This window comes from Struthio camelus, chromosome Z (assembly GCF_040807025.1).
Source record: "Struthio camelus isolate bStrCam1 chromosome Z, bStrCam1.hap1, whole genome shotgun sequence".
NCBI lineage: Eukaryota > Metazoa > Chordata > Aves > Struthioniformes > Struthionidae > Struthio > Struthio camelus.
Window position 1 is genome coordinate 29,078,089 of NC_090982.1, and position 21,190 is coordinate 29,099,278.

The 21,190-nt window shown below is 41.4% G+C and overlaps 1 protein-coding gene across 1 annotated transcript in view; it reads right to left on the bottom strand.

Annotated features, from left to right (window-relative positions):
* LOC138064508 (guanine nucleotide-binding protein G(q) subunit alpha) overlaps positions 1–19,144 on the bottom strand; it is a 137,160-nt gene extending 118,016 nt beyond the window's left edge. The window contains exon 1 of the mRNA XM_068927388.1: positions 18,591–19,144. Within this exon, the coding sequence (XP_068783489.1) occupies positions 18,591–18,726 (136 nt within the window). The 5' untranslated portion in view covers positions 18,727–19,144. The remainder of the gene's footprint in view (positions 1–18,590) is intronic.
* Positions 19,145–21,190: the final 2,046 nt, after the last annotated feature.

The window sequence follows — 21,190 nt, forward strand, 5'->3', positions numbered from 1 at the left end:
TCTGATAATTTACAAAAGAAGTACTGTATAGACAGTGGTGGGGGGAGACAAAAACCAAAAACCTAGATTAGCCTAAATCATCATGTTGTTTGAGAAATGATGATAACTGTGGATTCATTAACTGATCCAGGAATAAAGCCTCATGTCATTTCCAGAATTTTTCTTAAATTAATTCACAGAACTATAATTACAGTGAGATTAATGGGAAGAGAGTAAGGCCTGTGATAGTTGTCGTAACAGAGATACTGTTAGTTTAAGAAATGAGGAAATATTATTAAATAACGCTTATGACACAATATAGAATTGCAGTAGTCTGCATGATAAGAAAAACTGATGACAGACATAGAGGACTGCCCAAATCCCAAACAAAATTAGCGTGAAGGCATTAAACACTTGAATTTGCACTATCAATCGGGCAGGGAGGTCTCCCACTTCAAAAAGACCTGGAGAGATAATCATTTTCCCCTCTCTGCTCCTGAGAGGAAGTGCTAGGGGAAACAATTAAGTATTTCCTCTCTGGTTTTAAGTAACCTTCCTATAGATTTAATCTCTTCTGTTTAACTATCCAAACTGGAAAAGAGCGAGAAAGGTCCTGACCTACGGTCTCTGGAAAGAGGCCGTGAAAGGGGATTCATTAGTCAGGCAATTGTGTCAGAAGGCAAAATGGCAGGAAGGGAAAAATCTTAACTTACAACTGCCAACCTAGATTTTAGAATTAATTTCTAAACTTCCTCTTATACAGTCTTCTAAGTGAAAGAAACCTGGGATATTCAACGTACCTCATCACAGAGCAAAATATACTGAAAAAAATAGAACAAGCTCACTATACTTGGCTAGAGGAAAGGTGCACACTGCAACCTCTAAGGTTTTCTCTGTTTCTTCTACTCAATACCATGGGGTTTTTGTTTGTTTTAACAAATTAATAATAATTAATTATTATTTAATAATTTATTCCAGAGGGAAAAAAAGAAGGCTGAAAGAGAAATCTTCAGAGCAAACAGAGGCCTTAATAAATTTAAAGCAGGCTACTGTGAAACGACAGACAAAAAGACTGACATAATTCAGCATTCCAATGGATTTTCCTTTCTTCTCATTTATTGATTTTCATAGAGAAAGGAAAGAAAATAGTACAGCATCAGGCAGCTGATGGCATTAATAGCCATTCCTGGAATCAGCCACGGAGAGCCTGAAAAACAACTTGCCGTCACTTACTCTTTCAAGACACAAAGAAATTCTACAGGTTGAGCGCTCACAAGGCCATTACAATTAAAAAACAACAACAACAACAAAAAAAAACAAAACCGAAAAACACAGAGCTCCATAGAGAGGCATTGCAAGCATGCTGCCCTCAGGCACGTTCCCCTCCTTCCATAAACCTCCTTCCTCTTGCACCAGGGCTGAGATGTGCTGCAGAGCTTCAGGCGTTACTAGCAGCGGTTGCATGATCCAGATATTGCACTCAGCAGTGGATGCCAAGGTTGCAGATGCTTTAGAGTATTAGAGATGAGATGTCAGAAATGTGGTGTACCACCTCTGTCAGCTACAGGGTACAGGCTTAACTCCAAGAGCTAACTAGGAGAGAGGTTCCCAAAGGAAGGAACAGAGCGGGAGCAGAACTACCTGCTATTTTGGAAGTGGGCGCCTCTCTGTGCCTGAGCCCATGTCCCTCCTCTCCACCACCACAACCCCCTCACGAGATGCTGCCAGCCCCCACTAGCAGCATGCACTTACTGCATAGTAAAACTCTGCCAGGTTTGCTCTTCTCCAGGAATGGAGGCAAGAGCCAGCTGCTCTGCTGCTCCAGCACTCGGCCTGAGCCAGGCAGGGCTACAGAAGGGCAAGCTGAGCTCCCCCTCCCCCCACCCCACCACTTCATGTAACCTCAGAGTAACCTCAACCATATATTATGGACAGGATGGCTGTTTCAAAAACACATTTCTATGTACTTTAGAAAACATTTATATTTGAATGTAGGCAACACACTGTCTCTTTTTTTTTTGTAGGCAGCCATGGGTCTTTTCCAAGTCTTTCCTTCATAAGGGGAATCCACAAGGGGATTGACCCTGGCCTTCAAAAATAAATCCCTGACCTTGCAGCCCGCTTATGAGAACCAGAGTGTTGGGAGGAGAGAGAACAAATTGTTTTTCTCTTGTGTTACTTACTATTATTATTATTATTATTATTATTGTGTTTTGAGTGCAAAGGCAATTTGCTGGCACTAGACAGAGCGCCTCTGAGCACTGGGCAAACCAGCTGAGCTTAGTGATCACTATCAAGTGCTATTTATCAGATCATGATGGACAGGCCTGGGCTTAATGTACATAGGTAGCAACATGCAAGCACTTCACATGCTGTTAGGAGCATGTGCACCCGAACTGGAGGGTCTCAGTCCTGCTGTGATCCATCTAATTGTAATAATTTCAGGAGTTTGGCAAATCATAACTGCTCTAACACAATGATCCTACACAAGATCATTGCACAGTGATGCAGATTGCATTGGGAATACTGACATGAGGTCAGTCTGGAAGGTCCCTTGGCTTACAGTCAATCACGTGAATCTACGTTCTACCTCAATCCCATGTTCAGGGCTCAGCTGAAACGTTGCCCTAGGCCACCAACACAGACATAATCCAGGGTAACAAGATACCCTGCTGTCTCCCAGACTGTCATTTTAGCAGCACAGAGGCTGTTGCTCCCTGAAAAGGTAACTGTGCTGGCCTACTACCACTGGAAGACCTCTGAACTGCAGAACTGAGGGTTTCACTGATTTTCCCCAAGTAGCCTGTCACAGTAGCCCAGGACTGTCTGCAAAAATGGTTCTTTGTAAACCTGCAAACACAATCCTCACTGAGCAGTGAGGGGCGGTATAGTGGGACCTGAGTCCCATAGGTTTCCCTCCACACTAATTACAGGTCTGGATGAGCTGCTAATATAGCTGATACGCATCTGCAAGATGCTGCCACAGCACACTCACTGTGAACTTGCTAACCCCAAACTGGCCGCCCTTAAAACAGGACTAATCAGGGGTTTAAATGTTCCACTAGACAAGGAAATTATTTTATGGGAGGTGCAGGAGCTCAGGCTGCATCTACTGCAGAGCAGGAGTCATTCCCAATCACACTTCAGCTGGGTGCAACCATAGCTGAAAATTATGCACAACCTGCCAGTCACTACGGGCACATAGGACAATGTAGTCCCACAAGTAAGTACCATTTCCACAGGCCCCAGTTCTTCATCTTGATGGGATTAAGCCTGGCTTGACTGAAACCTAGTTCAGAGAGAGTAGGCATCCTGTAAGCATCCTAGACTCTTCCATCTGCAGTTAAGTCCTGGAGCATTCACATCCACCAGGACAACGAGAATCACCCAGCTGTTAAGGACACACTTTTCCAGAAGATGCAGAAGGCCTTGTAATAGGCCTCCAAAAGTCATTGTTCGTCATGGTGTAGCCCAGGAAGCTTTTTCACATGTTCACAGAAGCGCTAACAGCAGCTGCTAGCATTCACCAAGCACTGCACCGTTCACAATGGTGTATAGTCATACAGAGCTCATGAGGAGGATGAGCCACAAGTGGATTGTGTGCAATATGCAGGAGAACCCTGTAGGTGCCCCGAGGTGTAGATGCAGAGAGATGGGATGGCTATTCCAGCAGAATGCACTCTACTGGGATACAAGCAAGTCCCTGTGAACAGATCAAAGGACACGCTTGGGTGTATTTAACACAGGCAGTGACAGCAAAACTGAGCACATGCCTAAAGTCATCAGGCATCAGTATCCACTGATGACACTTCAGATGTGGTATAAAATCTGATTCTTTGAAATTATAAATATCTAAGCACCCCACTTTTATTATCTTGACCCACAATTTAAATATCATTTCTGTTGCATACCAGAAGAAAACAGAAGAATCTAGAGGTCAACTCCTGGACCAGCAAAGAGCCTATGATAGAGGACTGCGTTTTGGGGAATATTCACTGGATTTCTGTGAAAGATGGAGCTGCAGCGTTTGGATAGCCTTCATTGCTAAAAGAGGAAAAAAGATATTCAAAAGGGCAGGCTGGCCAGAGAGGTCCAAATATCATTACACTATTAAAAGGGAAAAATGAGAGGGAAAATAAAGGTGCACTAACTTAGCAGAAAACCAAAGTAAGGTTAACATTAAATAAAGCATCCAGTTCAAAAAGAGAATTCAACTGCCTGTACAAAAATGCTTAATGTGTAGGTGATACACCCAAAGAATTGCTAATATATTGATGTAATCTTGAACAGGGAGGTATAGCTGAAGCCAAGATTTACACGAGTGAAAATTCAGTGATTGGCTTCTTTCTGTGCTTTAGAAGTGGCTTCTAGACAAAAATCCTTTAATGTTTTTGGTTTAAATTCTAATTAATAAAAATTGACACAAAATCTGGAGCCATTACAGACGACTAGATCACACCTGATGCGACAGACAACTGAGTGGGGCTCCTTAAATGCTTAACTTTAAGGAAAAGGGAAGAAGGTATATAGTCTCCTGGGACCATGTAACTGATGCTAAAGGTCTCAAGCAAATGACCTTGGAATTTCTGTAGTTTACAAATTGTACTTTTTACACAAAAAACACCATACAGAAATACATCTTGAAAGATTAAGTTCTTAAGATTAAGAATTTGTGGCAGAACTAAAGTTAAAAGTAACTTTTGGAGAATATGAATATGACTCAATTACATTTGCTATGTGTAAACAAAAGTCCAAAATCAGTAGGATAAGTACTTCATGTTTCATGAGAGCTACTTTAACAAAAGCTGACAGAATTAGGAGTGAAAACAATGGTATTTAAATTTAAAATGGGAACAACTGAGAGCCAATTCAGAACGTTTTACTAAATAGCTAGACAGCTTCAATTCTATAAAACAAGAAAATATTGACATACAAAAACAGTAAAAGCAGTCTGGCTAAGAGGAGAGGCAAAAAGAGTTTTAAGTAAATCAAAAGCTTGGGAAGTTTTAAAAATTGTGCAGCAAAGAAAAGAAAAGTCAAATGAACTCTGTGGCACAAGTGGTATTTTTGTTTGCTTTTAAACCTCATATTTTTGTATCACAAAATACTTAAGACAGCACTGGTCCCTTACTGGAGGGAACACAGTAGAATTGTTAGTATTAACACCAAAAATTCATACATAATTTGTAAATATTTCTGGTTTGCTTTGAGGGAAAACACAGATCGAATTTAAAATGACAACAAAAGAGTTTCTGCTGCAGCGGTCACTGAAAATAAATGTTCCACAGCAGTTACTAAAGTTAGAACATTGTTCTCAGCAGGTCCAGGCACCTCTTATCAACGAGTTTTAGAAGAACTGACTGAGAAGCCCTCCTGCCTTAAAAGTCTTGAAATATCACAAAGAAACCCAAAGGACAGAAGGGGGATGAGGGATAGAGAGTGCATACCGAAGTTACTTTCTCATGCAGTTAACAACAGTTCTACTGGTTTGGTTTATGAAAGCAGTGGTTTTGAGAAACCAGATTTCTGCTAAGCAACTGATCTGGTGTCATACAACAAACCAACATAGCATGCATTAAATAAATTGGAGTTGTTTAAACAGCAAGTATTAAATTACATAGGAGAAAGTCCTCAACAGACAGCTCTTTTTTCTAATGGGATCCCACAGACAGCATGATGAGGGAAGTAACTTAAATACCTTTACCCAGGAAAGAGAAGAAAAACATAAAATGATTACTGACAATACCTGCAGCTGACACCAAAAATTTACCAGTCCTCAGCAAGAAGAGGATATGATGATGTGAAGTAACTAGAATAGCTTGCAAACTAGGAACAGGCAAACACTGTGCATCTGAATAAAGCTAAATCTAAAGCTATTTAGGAAGAGAGAAAGTAGGCTGCAAACAATGAGTGAACTCACCCTGGAAAGCAGTTATTTTGAAGAATATTTTAGTTACGGTGGATAGTCATTTAAATATGAATAACTTGATGCTATGGATAAAAAGGCTGTTGTACTCCTTGTACATGTATCAATGGTGAGATCTCAACTAGCGGAAGAGAAATTTTACTTCTGCACTTGTACTAAAGACTACGTACCTCAGTGTACCTCAGTATGTACCTCACTTTTCATTGCCCATACTTCAGAAGTGATGTTGAAAAGTTGGAAAGGATTCAAAAGAGCAACGGGAACGATTAAAGGATTGGTATATTCAGCATACAGGAAAAGAGTTAGAAAATCAATTCATTTAGCTTCACAATAGATACAAAGATGAATGAGCATCTTGGTCTCACTTTCTAAGTGTCCATGGGTCAGATATTTAATACCAGAGTCAAAACAGTATAACAAGAGGCTAAACACAAGTCCCAGACAAATCCAAACTAAGGCAGGAGACAATATTTTAAAGGGGAAAATCAATTTTTGTAACAACACACCAATAATTATGCAAGTTCGTCCATCTCTAAGAACTTTTAGCTCAAGGCTGCATGTTTTCCCCTAAAACTAATGATCTTGTTCACACACTTCTTATTTGAATTTTAACAGCCATTGGAAGAAGTTATTATAGTGATGCCTTCTGTCTTACAGTTCCTACAAAAGCTTTTATACAGGTGAATTCATTCACCCACACAGACCCTCTAAAAGCCAACAGACAAGTGAATGTTCAGAAACTTTTAACAGTGGGCCACAAGTGCAGCTACCTGTCAGCGTAGGTTAACCTCAGACGCTCACATTTGAAAATCCAGTTTTAAGTCTACGTGTAGGTTTTAAAAGAATCAACCATATGCACAGAATATGATTATGCCCAGAGAAAAACCCAGACCCACAGGGGATCGTTAACACTAGAAAACACTCTTGTGTGTCAAGCAACACAGTGCCCCAAACCAGAAGAAACGTAGGGCAAGGATCCCCCATCCAACCGCACCCAGCAACTCGACCCCACAGCGCCTTACGCCATCATGCTGCCAGCACGCAAGGCAACAAGAGTGACTTTGGCCATTTAACCTGTGGAAGATATGGAGACAACTTTGTGGAAGGAATGACTGACTCCATGCAGCTCCTTCCAGACTGAGCTAGGAACAGAGGATCTTTCGCTATTTCTTTTGTTGTTGTCTTTAGAGTTGTTAATTAATGCAATGTTCATGAAGACTATTAATTTAAAATTGGGTGCAGTGCGGCTATTTTATTTCTTCTACTTTATGTTATTTCAAAAAAAAAAATCCACAATAAAACAGGTTAATTGACATGTTGCTTGCTTTTTGTGGAACAGGCATACATTTTGGCTAAAAATAAAACTAAATAACATCAAAGTAAACAAATCAATCAAAACACAAGCAAATCTGGCAGCCATGAATCCAACACAGATACACACAAAATACAGAACTACTGCAATTATACCTAAACTACAGTCTTGATTAGTAGGTTGAAATATTGTTTCAAAGAAAATGGATATATGAAATAAACAAATAAACATTTGTTTCTCTTATGTCTCTAGTTCCAATCACTTCCCACAGTTTGCACAGTTTATATCTGCACAGAAAACCAAAGAAATGGATGGAGAGGTACTGGAGAACTGCACGTCACCACGCAGAAGTTGCTCGATGTCAAGTAAGCAAGACAAAGCGCGCACTTACACATGGAAGGTAACGGCTTGCTTCTTCAGCTATACATTATTCCAAGAAGTATAATCATTCCTGTGAGATATGAACAACTAAACTATAATGCAAAGGCACTAAAATAAATAAAGAAAGAAAGAAATTACAGGACTTTCTAACAATAATATACCCTAATAGCTTGACAAGTCACATATTCAGTACAGTTGCGTAACTATTAAAAAAGCATGCCACATCTGATTTTTGCCTCTTTAAAACAAAAGTCACGTATCTCCTCCTGCTCCACTTGTTTTATATCATTCAATGGGAAAACCCCACAGATGGAAAAACACCATGTAAAATTTTAAAATACACTCCTCATTCTACTACATGCAATTGTGTAGTGACCAAAAAAAGTTGTGTACCAAAAAATTTCAGCCAAAGGATTTTCTGAGAATAATAGCCAAATAAAAACTGTGCTAACAAAACTAACACGGTAGATTTTATATAAACAACAACCACGAGAATACTGCTATCCAGAGAATGCTTGTGTTAGAAATTTCTTCAAAGGAAGCAACTTAAAGGCATACATACTACCTTCTCTGTCACAGAGGCATCTGTCATTAGGAGTACAGCTGCAATTAAGCTATTATCAAATTCTGTGTGTGTCATTTATTTGGTTTTGGTTCAAAGGCTAAAATCTTCAGAGATTATCATAAATCCAGTTCTTAACCCTAACTAGATTTAATAATTAGTAGTAATGTTGCTCTACTGTACAGCCCAACACAGAACTAAACCCCATTGCATTAGAATTGTCTTATAGAAAATAAGCAAAAATTAATGAGATTAAATAAATAAATCCCAATAGATAAAACACTACTCCTGACAAAGAATGCTTCTAGATTCCTGTGATCACAGATTGTATTGACAGCCAAGTTGGAGATGCTCACAAGCCAACCCTTTTTTAGAATAAAATATTACGGAGGCTAACACTGGCGTTAGAGCAAACATGCTAACTATAGGTTAAAATAAACATAAATTCAATAATTTCCATGAAACAGGAATTTAAGTCCTATTTCTACCACATGCTCAGTTTTATATTCCGATAAAAGCAAACTGACTTCTCAGTTGTCTATTTTGCCTTTCGATGAGATCAGCTGCTAACCCAGGAGAAACAGTCATCTAAGTGAAACTCATCTTTTCGTGGATCAAAGTAAATGTTATTATCTCCTTCAGTTTATTTACCATTTCAACACTGAGATAAACAGAGAGCATGCGGAAACTGAACATAGTACAAAAATCTCACGCTATTTCTTCTCAACATTCTCTTCTCCATCAGAGAAATAGAAGTGCATTTTATGTGCGATTTCAGAAGGGGGAAAAAAAAAAAAAATCAGGCATTGCTCCATCTAACAGTCAGGTTGTCAACAGGTATAAAGTCTTTAATTCTAGGAAAGCACTTATTACTTATTACTGAAAGCACTCTAAGTTACAGCTTGATTGAATTTCAGGGTTCCCAAAGAAAATTCCCCATCTAGGGAAGAAAATAGCATCATTTTTAAAAAAAGCACAACAACAACAACAACCACCACACACAGACATGCCCTACATCAGAAGTGCTTCTCACGAGGAATTACATGAAAATATTTTGGCATGATGTCCAATACCTGTAATTTCCTCGATGAAAACCCCACACAGAGGCTCACTTTAAAGGTGACTTGATGGATCAGGGGAATGGTAATGAGATAAAGGGACTTTGATCTCTAAATCTCTCTTTCAATAACAGGCCAGGTCAGCAGTGTTCAAAAGTCAGTCAGACAGCTGCTTAGTGGCCTGTGCTCCCAGATAAGTTAGTGATCTCTTCTTCATTAACAATGATCAGGTGCATGAATTGTAACTGCGCTAATAAAAGCTGGCAGCATCAGCAAAAATAGAAAAGACTAAAATGGTGTACAGATTGCTATCCTCTTCGAAAATATTTCAAAGCGTCAGGACTGGTCTCTCACATACATGCACACATGCACTACAAAAGGAAGTAAAACAGAACTTAACTCCAGCTATTTAAATTCATGTGTAGAACCAGGAGGAATGTGCTTTATTTTGGGGTTTTTTTTCCACAGCACAATCATACAGCATCTCAGTTTCCAGGCTACTATTATTTCCTTTGTACAAAAAAACAAAAAAGACAATGATTTAGAAGTGGAAAGTATTAAAAGTATCCATATTATTTTTTCTCCTAGAAGATTAATTGAGTTTTACCATAGCAAATTATGCTTGCAACAAGTGTCTTCAAGAAAAAATTGGTCCTTTTTGCAAACCACCTTTGAAAGATTTTCACTACCAACAAAACTGCTGATTTCAACTGCATCCAGACAACACACTCCAGTAGAACAAATACCAAATCAGTCAAGTACCTGACGGCAATATAGGAACCTTCTAAAGATACCGGAGACAGCCCTTCAGTTTTTAGTATTTAATTTTTGTTGCTAGTACTTTCCTAGTATCCAGCATCAGAGTAAAATCTAGGTCTCATATTTGATCCTCAGCTTCCCAAGCCTGATAGGTTCCCAAAAGCACAAGGAACGATGGCATCTTTCCCAATTTCTATGCATTTGAGTTTTTCTGGCCTTATAAGTTTGTAGTTGCTGCTCTGGAAACCTGTTTGACTTTCTGGCTGACACCCATTTACCGGAAAACATAGGATGGAATAGTTTTAGGCATTCTTTTCCAGCATTCTCTAATACAAGCAAGAAATTTAACAAAACTAAAGATTAAAGACTTAAGAGTTAAAAACCTGCCTATGATGGGTTTATGGAACAAGGAGAGAAAAGCAACTTTCCTTAACCGACATAAACGTTCTCACTCAGTACAAGGATTCCTGCCAAAGTTTATCATGTTGCATTTGAGTTTGCAGCTGGTAGAGCAATGAACTAGCCAAGTGCCAGGAAGTGGTGCCCCAGCGGTCTGCGAGCACACGCTCAGGTATTACGACAGCCGTACAAACACGACTAAGCAACAAGGCAAATTCTTGGCCATAAAAGTAAACCCGCGGAAGTCTTTAACATTTCTTCAAATGAAAAACTTCAGTATGTACCTAAACTGGCTTTCTTACACAGTACTTCAATCCATAAAATCATGAGCAAGATGATGATTTGTTTGGCTGAGATCATAGCTGCACCTTAACTAAAACAGTAACTTCTAAACTCCAGACTCCTAATGAGAGAGACCTAACCCATTACAGATTCTATCATATCTGACTATACGGAGCCCCTACAGAATGATGACCTCAAGCTCTTACCTAAGATTTAATTTCCATTTGGCTAAATTCATGCAGAAAAACTTCTGATCCATGTTTAGTGATGCTTTCCAAGATTAGAGCTCTATTTTGAGTTAACTTCAAAAGAGTTAAAGATCTAACTGCACTGATCTCGTCGTAGGAGGTGAGTTTTTAAAAAAAGAAAGGAAAAAACAAGATATATTTCAAACGCTGACTACCCTTTTCACAGTTTCCCCCAGGAAAAGCAAACTCTCCAGCAGTGGACTCTTGATGACTGGGGGTGAATCGTAAACCATTTCAACAACAACCACCATGGCATTTTCCTAGATATAAATCTCCTATACAAAACGCACAGACAATTAATCTGGGCAAAACCTTGGAAAGACATTTAATCTACCTATTTGCTCCGAGATGAAACATACTGTCCAGTCCCATTGCTAACAGATGCTTCTTTCATGTGTAGAGGAGGTCAGCTAACTCATCAGTAACCCAGTTCTGAGAAGAAAGTGCCAATACACAGCCCAGATGCGTGAAGACAATAGTGATACAGTCTCTCCTGTCTTTTCAGTTCACTCATTCACGGTTTCCATTTTCAGGAATTTTCTGATGTCCTACTGCTTTATTCACCCCATGTACATACCATACCTCATCTCTCTTCTACAGAAAGATAAGCTGAAGAACCACCATGGGGCTTCTCTAAGCCGTGTAGTTCCTATCAGTAGTTTGTTGGATGACTCTGCTCAAATGGATCAAAGCTGGAATCTTCTGTTTGGTGGGGATAAGGTTTTTTTTGGTTTTTTTTTTTTTTTTGTATTCTGGCCTAGCCACATCACTTTCTCAAATGCACAAGCAAAGCGAACAACAGCATTCTTCTGCTGGCAACTGCAACCACACAGGGGTTCTGTGACAAAACTCTACAGTACCGGCCCAGCTCTAAACATTAAACTGTGTGCAAATTAAACGGCTTGATTATTCCATGCAATTTGTCTTTTATAAACCCACAAAGGACAAATAATCAGTAGACAATCCCCCTTCAGTTTAGTTTCTATATCAACATTACTTATGGCTGGAACAATGTGCATTCAGAACATCTAAGATTTAATCTTTAATTTAGCTTGAAAAAAAACATTTGTGCTGTTCCTGGAACTTGCTTAGTAACTCCCGAAACTTTCCAAACTGCAGTGTCACTTAGACTCATGCCCTTCAATGTTAATGCACCTCATTTCTTTGCACGGGGTTAACACAACACTTAAAGCCTGCCGCACACTTACTCCCCTCACGCTCAGAAAATTGCTTATACGCCTTCCTAATATTTCCTGCGTTCGAGTCCTTCCTTGGTTTTGATATTGCTTTCTTGCTCTTGGTTTTTGCCAGTCAGACTTTTTATAAGTAGAGCAAATAAAAGGTGAATGTTGAAAAACTTCCCATAATTTTATTAGTAACAGCTGTTCATACACAGTAGTGTTCAGATGTGAGAACAGATCTTTCCTGAGTGTTATTCCATTCAGCGGGGCAAGAAAAAAAAAAAGCTCAGCGTTTATAATATTCTGTTATCGCAACAAAGTTAATTACCATTAATCACACGTCTACCTTATAATGCTATTTCATACCTTCCTGGGATTAATTTTGCACAGATTGGCATACTACTTCAAAAGAAATGCTTTCCCTTATGAAATTGCTATTGCCATTATACACTAACAAAAATAATTTGAAGGAGAATTATTATTTCCTAACGTTGCTGCATACACTCAGATGTCCCTTCTCAAGAGATTCCTCTATTCGACATATTCCTCCTCTACTAATTCAATGTTGTGTTCTTTAATGCTAGGTAAACTTTGGGGTCCCTTGGCTCTCTGACACATGAATAAAACTAACTTTGTCAGAATTCTTTGATTATTCAGGCTCTAAGCTAATTCCCATTAACTTCAGTGCGAGCAGATCACTTCTCTAAAGAAGGAAAATCAAAACCAAAACCAAAACCCTATTGTAAGGGCTGAAAACAAAATATTCCTTAGCGATGGATCAGTGGTAAAACACCAATATCAAGATCACGAACCATGTTTTCCTCAAAAATGGTTACTTTATATATATATTACACATACACCTATATATGCTGGAATATAGCAAAGTGTTTCACATCTAGAATTAAATTATATATCCTTAGAAGCAGCTTCTCTACAGTAGGAGATAACTATACTAGTACAGTTACAACAAACATATGGATGTTTTAAGCATGTTTATTTCCTAATTGTAACTGTATACTGTAAAAATCGCTGTAAAAATATTTGGAAGTGTTCAGTGTGAGTATAAGGATGGATAATAAGTCATATAGTAAGATAACAAGATAATAAGAGAAGGTTACAATTCTGTTTCAAAATAGTAATTTTTCTGACTTAATGAAGAGTAAAGAAAACCGTCAACTAGAATATACTGCCCAATATTAGCATTTTTAACTTTGTGCATACAACTGAAAGACATTGTATCAGTTTAACTACTTACATAAGTAGAGAGGACTGTCTATTTTTATAGGTATTTCAGCATACAGCAGGGAAAGATGAAACCAAATAACAGAACTGGACTGTAAAAAACATTAAATTTCTTACAGAGGACTTGGGCACATATGCAGATCCAAACTTGATTTCAACTCCTTTTTTAACCTATTCTTAAAAACATTCAGCAGTTTTGCATTAATGATTTTCACGCTGAACACATTTTTAATCAATAGCAGATATGTAAGTGCCTCCTGGTTTATCATCATCCTTATTTTTCAGTTAAGGTAACTGAGACAAAAAGCTGCAAATCAGCCTACCAAAAATACACAGGAGCTGAATACACTATGTCATTTTCTCATCAAGTACAGTTAAGGACTTCATTACAAAAAAAGGTATCTTAACATAGTCAAAGGTGCACTTGACCCTTTATACTACATGCTGGTCTTCTGAAGATAAAAAACCACTGAAACGGGTACAACAGGAAGCCTTTGATCACTACACTGGCTTACCTTACATTACACTTGCACAGACTGTACACACTTTTTTCCCCGACGATTTTGAACAGATTTGGCTGTAACAGCAACTGCTGCCTAAGATTTATGGTTTTCAAGACCAATAAAACTAACAGACTGTATGTGTATTGAATATTCAATGTTCCTGTTATTTGGCTTGCCCCAGTTGGCTAGTCAAATTTGTATATCCCAAAAATTCATCTCTGAACAGCTCAGTAACTGCAATAAACATCCAGTGGAAAAGAAAAACAAACAAACAACCTGTGGCCAAAGCTGCAAGAGCTGGTCAATGTATATATAAACAGGAAATTCATTTATGTACTACTTCCCAGAATTCTTATTACAATGCATTCACATTCCAAGGCACACATCTGAGCAGTAATATACCAGCAGAGATTTACTACAATGTCTTCTGCGAGAAATTGCCACTCTGTCCTGTTCTATTTTAATAAATCGCATGCATCAGTTATAGTACATGAAAAATAAGGAAGTGTGCTTGTTTCTCTAGTTGATGAAAAAGTTATATAAAACTAGTGTAATCCATTGTTGGCTTAATAGGCCCATTTCCTCTTCAAGTCTTCTAAAGAAAATCCAAGCCTTTGCTAATTTACTGATTCTGCACGCAAATCTTTAATTCAGTTGACACCGTTTAAGAAAATAAACGCACATCTCTATCCTGTAGCTTTACTGGATATTCACCCTACGTTCAAAAAGAGTCTTACTTGTGAAGTCAAAAGAGTCTTGTGAAGACTGGTTGCAATTACTGCTCATTCAAATGGCTTATCTTCCACCTGTTTCCTTTGGCAACATATAGAGAATGACAGGACACTCATATCTGACACCTCTCTTCACTGACACATCTGCTATCTCTAACGTAAAGAACACTCACCCCTTACGAGCAACGTCTGCGCATGCCACGATACCACCAAGCATGATTCAAAGCAGCGAACATGCTCTGAGGCTCTCCAGTACTTAATTTGGCCAAGGTTTACAGGTATATTGACATAGCTAGCCAGCTAGTGAGATATAGCTAGTTTATTTTCTTAGGCACTCAAGGCACTTCCTGCTGAGAAAATAACGTATAATATAAATATACGCCCATGCACAGGTAGAGTACATCAGGTGGTGAAGGTTTATGGCTACAATCTGTCACTAAGGCCCAAAATTGCTTTCTGAGACCAGGCAAAATTTGGATGACCATCAAAATGACATTATAGAACAGCTATAGCACACGGTTCTTACTATTTAAAAAGAGATAATGTACATAGAGGCTTAAAACACAAGCACAAAACACTGCACATTTTGTCTGGCATATAAAAATAAAAGAATATATTAAAACCACCTCTTTTTTCCTAATAAAAAAAATTTGTGTTTTTACAGCTAACAGTAAACAATGGATGGATATTAACAACTTTAAGCTCTGGAGAACAATCATAGAGTTTTTACAATGTGTTCAGCAGTAACGAAAACCAGAAGAATTTGGAAAATACATAAGATTGGAACAAATGCAGTCTTCCGCTGAATTTGGTTCTAAAGTGCCTTAAACATTACAGTCGAGCCAAGCAGTCGAGTTTGGCTAGCAGAACTACTACCGTGTCTATGTAATACATTCCAGTGCATATTTCTGAGTTCTGGCTTTTTCGAATTTCAACAGTTAAAAAAAATCAAAACAACAACCACCACCCTTTGCCTAATTTTTAGAACTGATCAGAACAGGACCCCAAAAGTGGTATTTGGCTGTCCAATCACAGAGAGGGTTTATCTTTAAGCTAATCTTTAAAACTAATCTTAAAATATAATGCAAGTTTTCCAGAAAAGACTTGTAACATTTTAAACTCTTTAATTACATGCAGAGTAGAAAGATATAATCATTAATACACAAGAAGGGTGTACACATCACAATGTGTGTCACACAGTAAATACTTCCTATATGACTGGGAAAAAAAAAAAACTATTCCACTTTGCAAGGAAGTACTGGAATTTCAACAAGCTATGAGGAAAAAAAAAAATCTATTTTCTGACCTGGTAAAGGGTTTTTTTTTTTTTTGTAATATTTGCTCCATTTGTATATATGTTGAAGTTTTAAATAAGAACAAAAATCTGATTTAAACATGCTCATTTGTTCCTTAAAACTGCTTAAGTTAACATCTTTTACTTTGCGTTTGCAGCAAGTTCAAGGAGCCCGCATGGTCAATTAACATGGCTCAACTTAAGCTGTGCTGCGACTATCCTTATGATCAAAAGAAATACCTTAAGTTCTATGTTCAAAAGTCTTGAGCCCACTTAGGATTGTAAGTTCCACAACACTTTTTCAAAATGGGACTGAGAAGTCAGCACTTTTGAAAAGTATGCCTAATGTTTTCACAAAACAAAACTGAGCAATACTACTACTTTAAATTTTGAGAGGGAAATACATGCAATGGGACACTAACTTGATGTCTAGTCAATTAAAAAAAAAGAAGTTACCAAGCTGAGATGTTATCTGTGTTCCCAGTTTCAGCATTTTTAGTGACTATGTTCCCATTGTTGAAATGGTTTTGTCTGTCTATAACCATACAAATGACCCATACAGACAACATAAACTTAAGAACTGAACAGCTGACCATGCCTGGGAAGCAGTGAGAGGGGAGGGGAGGAGCAAAAGTGTTGTCAGATATCTAAAATAAACCCACCAATAAAAACAAAAAGTTTTCCTCAAAATTTGTTTATAAATCAAAACTTGAATCTCTTCCCAACCCCACGACTTCAACAGTGGTTTACCACTACACTGAAATTTTACAAGATGGGATCATTAAGTGTTAACCCAAGCAGCTGCACAGGCACACTTTCTGTCAAATATATGACTGAGGTTTGACAAAAAATATGCTATGAAAAATGCGTAGACAACAACAATTTCTGTACTGGTTTCACTATGCAAAAACAGATATGCTATTAAGCATGAAGCAGAACATTTACCTCTCTCGGTTTCAAGTACACCTTACACCTTCATAAGCATAGTAACACTCTTGGTTTATACTGATGTCAATGTATGCAAAAAAACCCTTTCATACAGGCAATCAGCGAGTCTTCTCCAAAGATCTCCAATTGACGGCTTCTTGTCTACTCTCTCTGAGGTCACTACATTTCATCTGGACTAAAGTAATGTCAGGATTAGGCCCCAATCCACCATTACCTATCCATACACTTAATGTTGCCTGTGGCCGGATCTTACAAAGTAGTACAAGTTCTGCGTTACTGGTCACAGAGCTGGACCTCTGAATTCCTTCTCTGGGTGGTATATATGGGCATCACCCACCAAAATTTCATAAATTTTTTTTTTAAAAATTTGGAAGAAACCTCTAGCATTACTGCAAGAAAACAAGATAAACACAAAAATGATTGGGACCTGAACAGTAAGTCAAAAATGCCAATGGCCTCTGCTGAAGCAGAAGTATATAATTAAGTAACTATACTTGAACATCCATAAAACTAAGCAAATGCAAGCTGTCCTCTATTTTATCTCCTTTTTGGATCTTGAAACAGTCACAACATGCGTTTCCACCAACCAAAATCAGATCAAAATCAGACAGAATGTTATTACTGGTAGCACATCCGGCTCCACCACTCCTTTTTCACACAAGTGGTGAATTCCAATACCTTTCTCCACACACAGAAGACAAATTGTATTATTTAAAGTAGAAAATAACACATTCATAAACAAGCATTCTGCCAAATTCTGACTTTCCCTTTCAACTCTCCTCACCTCACTGAAAAGGCAGCTTATCCGCCAATATAAATCACTACTTTCGTACACATGATACGAGGCAAAATCTTCGGCATGAACAGCTCATGTCCACTTCGACCATCCCCGCTCACCCCAGCTCCAGGCACTGGCGCGGACATATTTCCAGGCCTGCGAGTCCGAGGCTCAAGCTGTATTATTACCACAGCAACTACACAGCAGAGCAGAGCACATCTGATATGGACAAATGTATTTTAATTCAAAAGGCTTAATTTAGCACAAGCCAAATTCCTAGTAGATAAGCACTGCCTTTGCCCACTGGCCGTTCCAAAATAACGGCCTCTGTTTTAATTAAGGAGAAACGATACAATAAGTCGTATTTCCTGAGCAGCGGGCGGATTCCGAAGGTATTACAGACCCTGTCATCCTCCAGCATACTTCAGGTTACTCTTCAGCCTCATGCTGAAGGCACCATCTGCGGCTTCACGCTTTCTTTTTCCTTCTGTTTTTAAAACCGGTCTACGATCTGAGCATAAGCCCCTTATCCCAGTTTACCTCATGAAGTTAAATGAAAAAAAAAAAATCACTATATAAAAAAAAAATGCAACCAGTGAGCCAACAACCTTTCCAGGGCTCGCAGAACAATGCGGATATTAAAGCCTGTCACCATCAATCTGCAAAGCGACTCCCCCGGCGAGTCCTTTCATTAATCCGCTGCCTCGCCACCCCCCTCCCGCACCGCCGCCGCCCCCCGGCCCCCCCCGCTCCATTTTGGAAGGCCACGTTCCCCCCCAACCACCACCCCCGCCGCCGCCAGGCGCCCCGCGGCGGCGCCCCGCCGCTGCCCGCACACCGCGGGCCGGCGGCCGAGGAGACCGCGGCGGCGGTGTCAGCGCGGCAACCGCGGCGGCTCCGCCGGCGGCGGCGGCCGCCCGCCCGCGCCCCGCCGCCAGACCGGAGCGGCCGGGCCGGGCCGGGTCGGGCCGGGTCGGGCCGGACGGGCGGCGGCAGCCCGCACTCACCCAGCAGCAGCAGCTTCAGCTCGCGGCGGGCGTCCCGCTTGTCCCGGCGCAGCTGCCGCTCGATCTCGTCGTTGATCCGCCGGGCTTCCTTGGCTTCCTCGCTCAGGCAGCACGCCATGATGGACTCCAGAGTCATTCTTCCTAACTGGTTCAGACACAACCCCCACCCCCCCTAAAAACGCACGCACACACAGACACACACACACACCCCGCCGCGGCACCGGCCCCCGGAGACTCAGGCGCTCTCTGCCCGCCAGCCCCGGCCCGGGCACCGCAGGGCAGGCGCCGGCAGCTCCCTCGATGCCACGCACGGGCAAGGAGCAAGAGACAGGGCCCCCGGCGGCGCGGATCCCTCTGACACTCGCCGCTTCCAGCTCCTCCTCTCCTCTAAATCATGCACCAAACGACATGGAAACATCCACCGGAGCAGCCGCGGCGGCAGCAGCGCTACCCAGGCGAGCGCAGCCGCTCGGCACAGCCACCCCTCGCCCTCCTTCCCTCGCCGCCGCCGCCGCCTCCTCCTCCTCCCGCAGCCAAGGCGGGCCCCGCGCCTCCCCGGCGAGCGACACCCCCGCGGCGCCCCGCCGTGCCCACCCCCACCCCCTGCCGAAGCGCTAACGGCCGCTGGTCCCTCCCCGCCTCCACGCACACATCCCCCCGCTCCTCCGGGGGGGTGGGCGAGCCCGCCGCTGCCGCCGCCGCCGCCGCCGCCCGGTGTGCGCCCGGCGGCGGATCTCCCTGGCGGCCCACCCTCCTGCCCGGCGGGGCGGCCGCTCGCCCCTCTGGCGGGGAGAGCCGCGGAGCGGTGGCGGCTCGGCCCGGCCCTGACAGTAAGGAAGGGAGAAAGGGAGGGGGGCGGGCGGAGGGGGAGCCGCCGCCGCGGCCCGGGCAGGCGGGGGCTGGGACACGCACGGCGCGGCTCCAGCTCCGGCTCGCCCGCCTTTTCAGTGGCTCGGCTCCGCGGGCGTGGTGAGGCGGGAATATGGCGGACGGTCGCTGCCGCCGCCGCACGCGGGGGGCGAGCGGCCCGCGGAGCCGCGCGCGCGCCCCGGGGCGCTGCCCCCTCCCCTACCCCCCCCGGCCGGGCCCCGCGCCTCCCCCCTTCCCCCCCCCCCCCCCCGCCGCGGGCAGCCGGGCGGGCGGCTCCTCACAGCAAATGGCCGCGAGGAACGCCGGCCTGTTTTATTATTTATTTGTCCTGTAGGGCAGATTTTTTCCGGAGGTGGTTGTGGTGTGTTTGGCGCTACAGGCTTTATTTGCATTTGCTTCCTTTTTACCAGGCGGCAGTCCGCGTTTTGGCGGTGCCCTGGCGTTCTCCTGGCCGAAAAGCTGACTTCGATTCAGGGGGCCAGGGTGGTGGTGGTGGTGGGGGGGTATTGGCATTTACCTGAGGGCAGACGTGCCTTCTCCACCTTCTGCCAGAAATGAGCATGTGGAGCGATAAAAGCGTGCTAGACGCTGGTAACTTCTTACACCACCATTAAGCTTGAAAACTACGCTTGAATGCAACTGCTGCCATATGCAGAAGAAAACAAAGAGGTTCACTAGTGATTGCAACAAATAAAACCAGTAGGAGCCTTCCCTTGCTCACAAGAACCGACTATTCTGTCATTTAAAGGCATCAGTGTCTTGCATTTCATATTCTGCTGTGACCTTTATTCAGCTAACACGTTTAGCTGCCGCTCCTCTTCCCGGCATCAGACCAGCGTACCTTCAACCCTGCTCCCCAAAAGCCTGGCTTTGCACAGCCTTCAGTAGCCCCCAGACGGGTGGCACGCAATTCGATGGACATTAATCATTGAAGTTCTAGTTTCTGGGGGATTCATAAAATCTTTAGGAAGTTTCAACACCTTTTCCCACCTCCACATGAAATTAACTGTGTCTGGGAATGCTGCGATATCTCCCAGGAAAGTCGCAGTAGTGCCTTAGGCAGAGAGGTGCATCAGTCTCTATCTTCTAGCCTCATGTGGGATGTCCTCGCTCACATCCGTTCTCATCTGTTTTGGCGGTCGCTTGCTCTTAAAACTGCTCGTCTAGACTGACAATATGAATTACATAGCAAGGTCCATCCTAAGGCATAAGACTAACATGGAATTGAAATTGAAAATGTAGTAATCAGCATAATAATACATTTTATCAATTTTTAGAGAACAAAAAACGTAATTACTTTACAAATGCATCATTTCTGCCTAGTTCTGCATAGTACTTTTGTTTATAATGTATAAAAATAGTTAATACAACTTGGAATATTTTTATGTTTCTTCATTCCAATAAGCTAATATGTAAATTTTAGTTTAAATCCTGTAATACTATTTATGAATAAAAAATTATATGTCTGTAAAGCATCTTCTCTGTTTACTTCACATAGATTTTAAAACGTGTATGTGTGTATTTATCTGTCTGTCTGTGTTGTGGTCTGAGGTTTATGTGTTGATATTAATTCAGCAATAAAGATTCTTCTGTGTGGAATTGTGGGTATGACATGTAAAAATGCGAGTAAGTAACCAAAGGGGAAAATATTTTTCTTCATGAGATAAATTCTCAACATACCAGAAGTTCCTCCTAAAAGTTGGGGACTAAAAAGATGAGAACGGATGTGT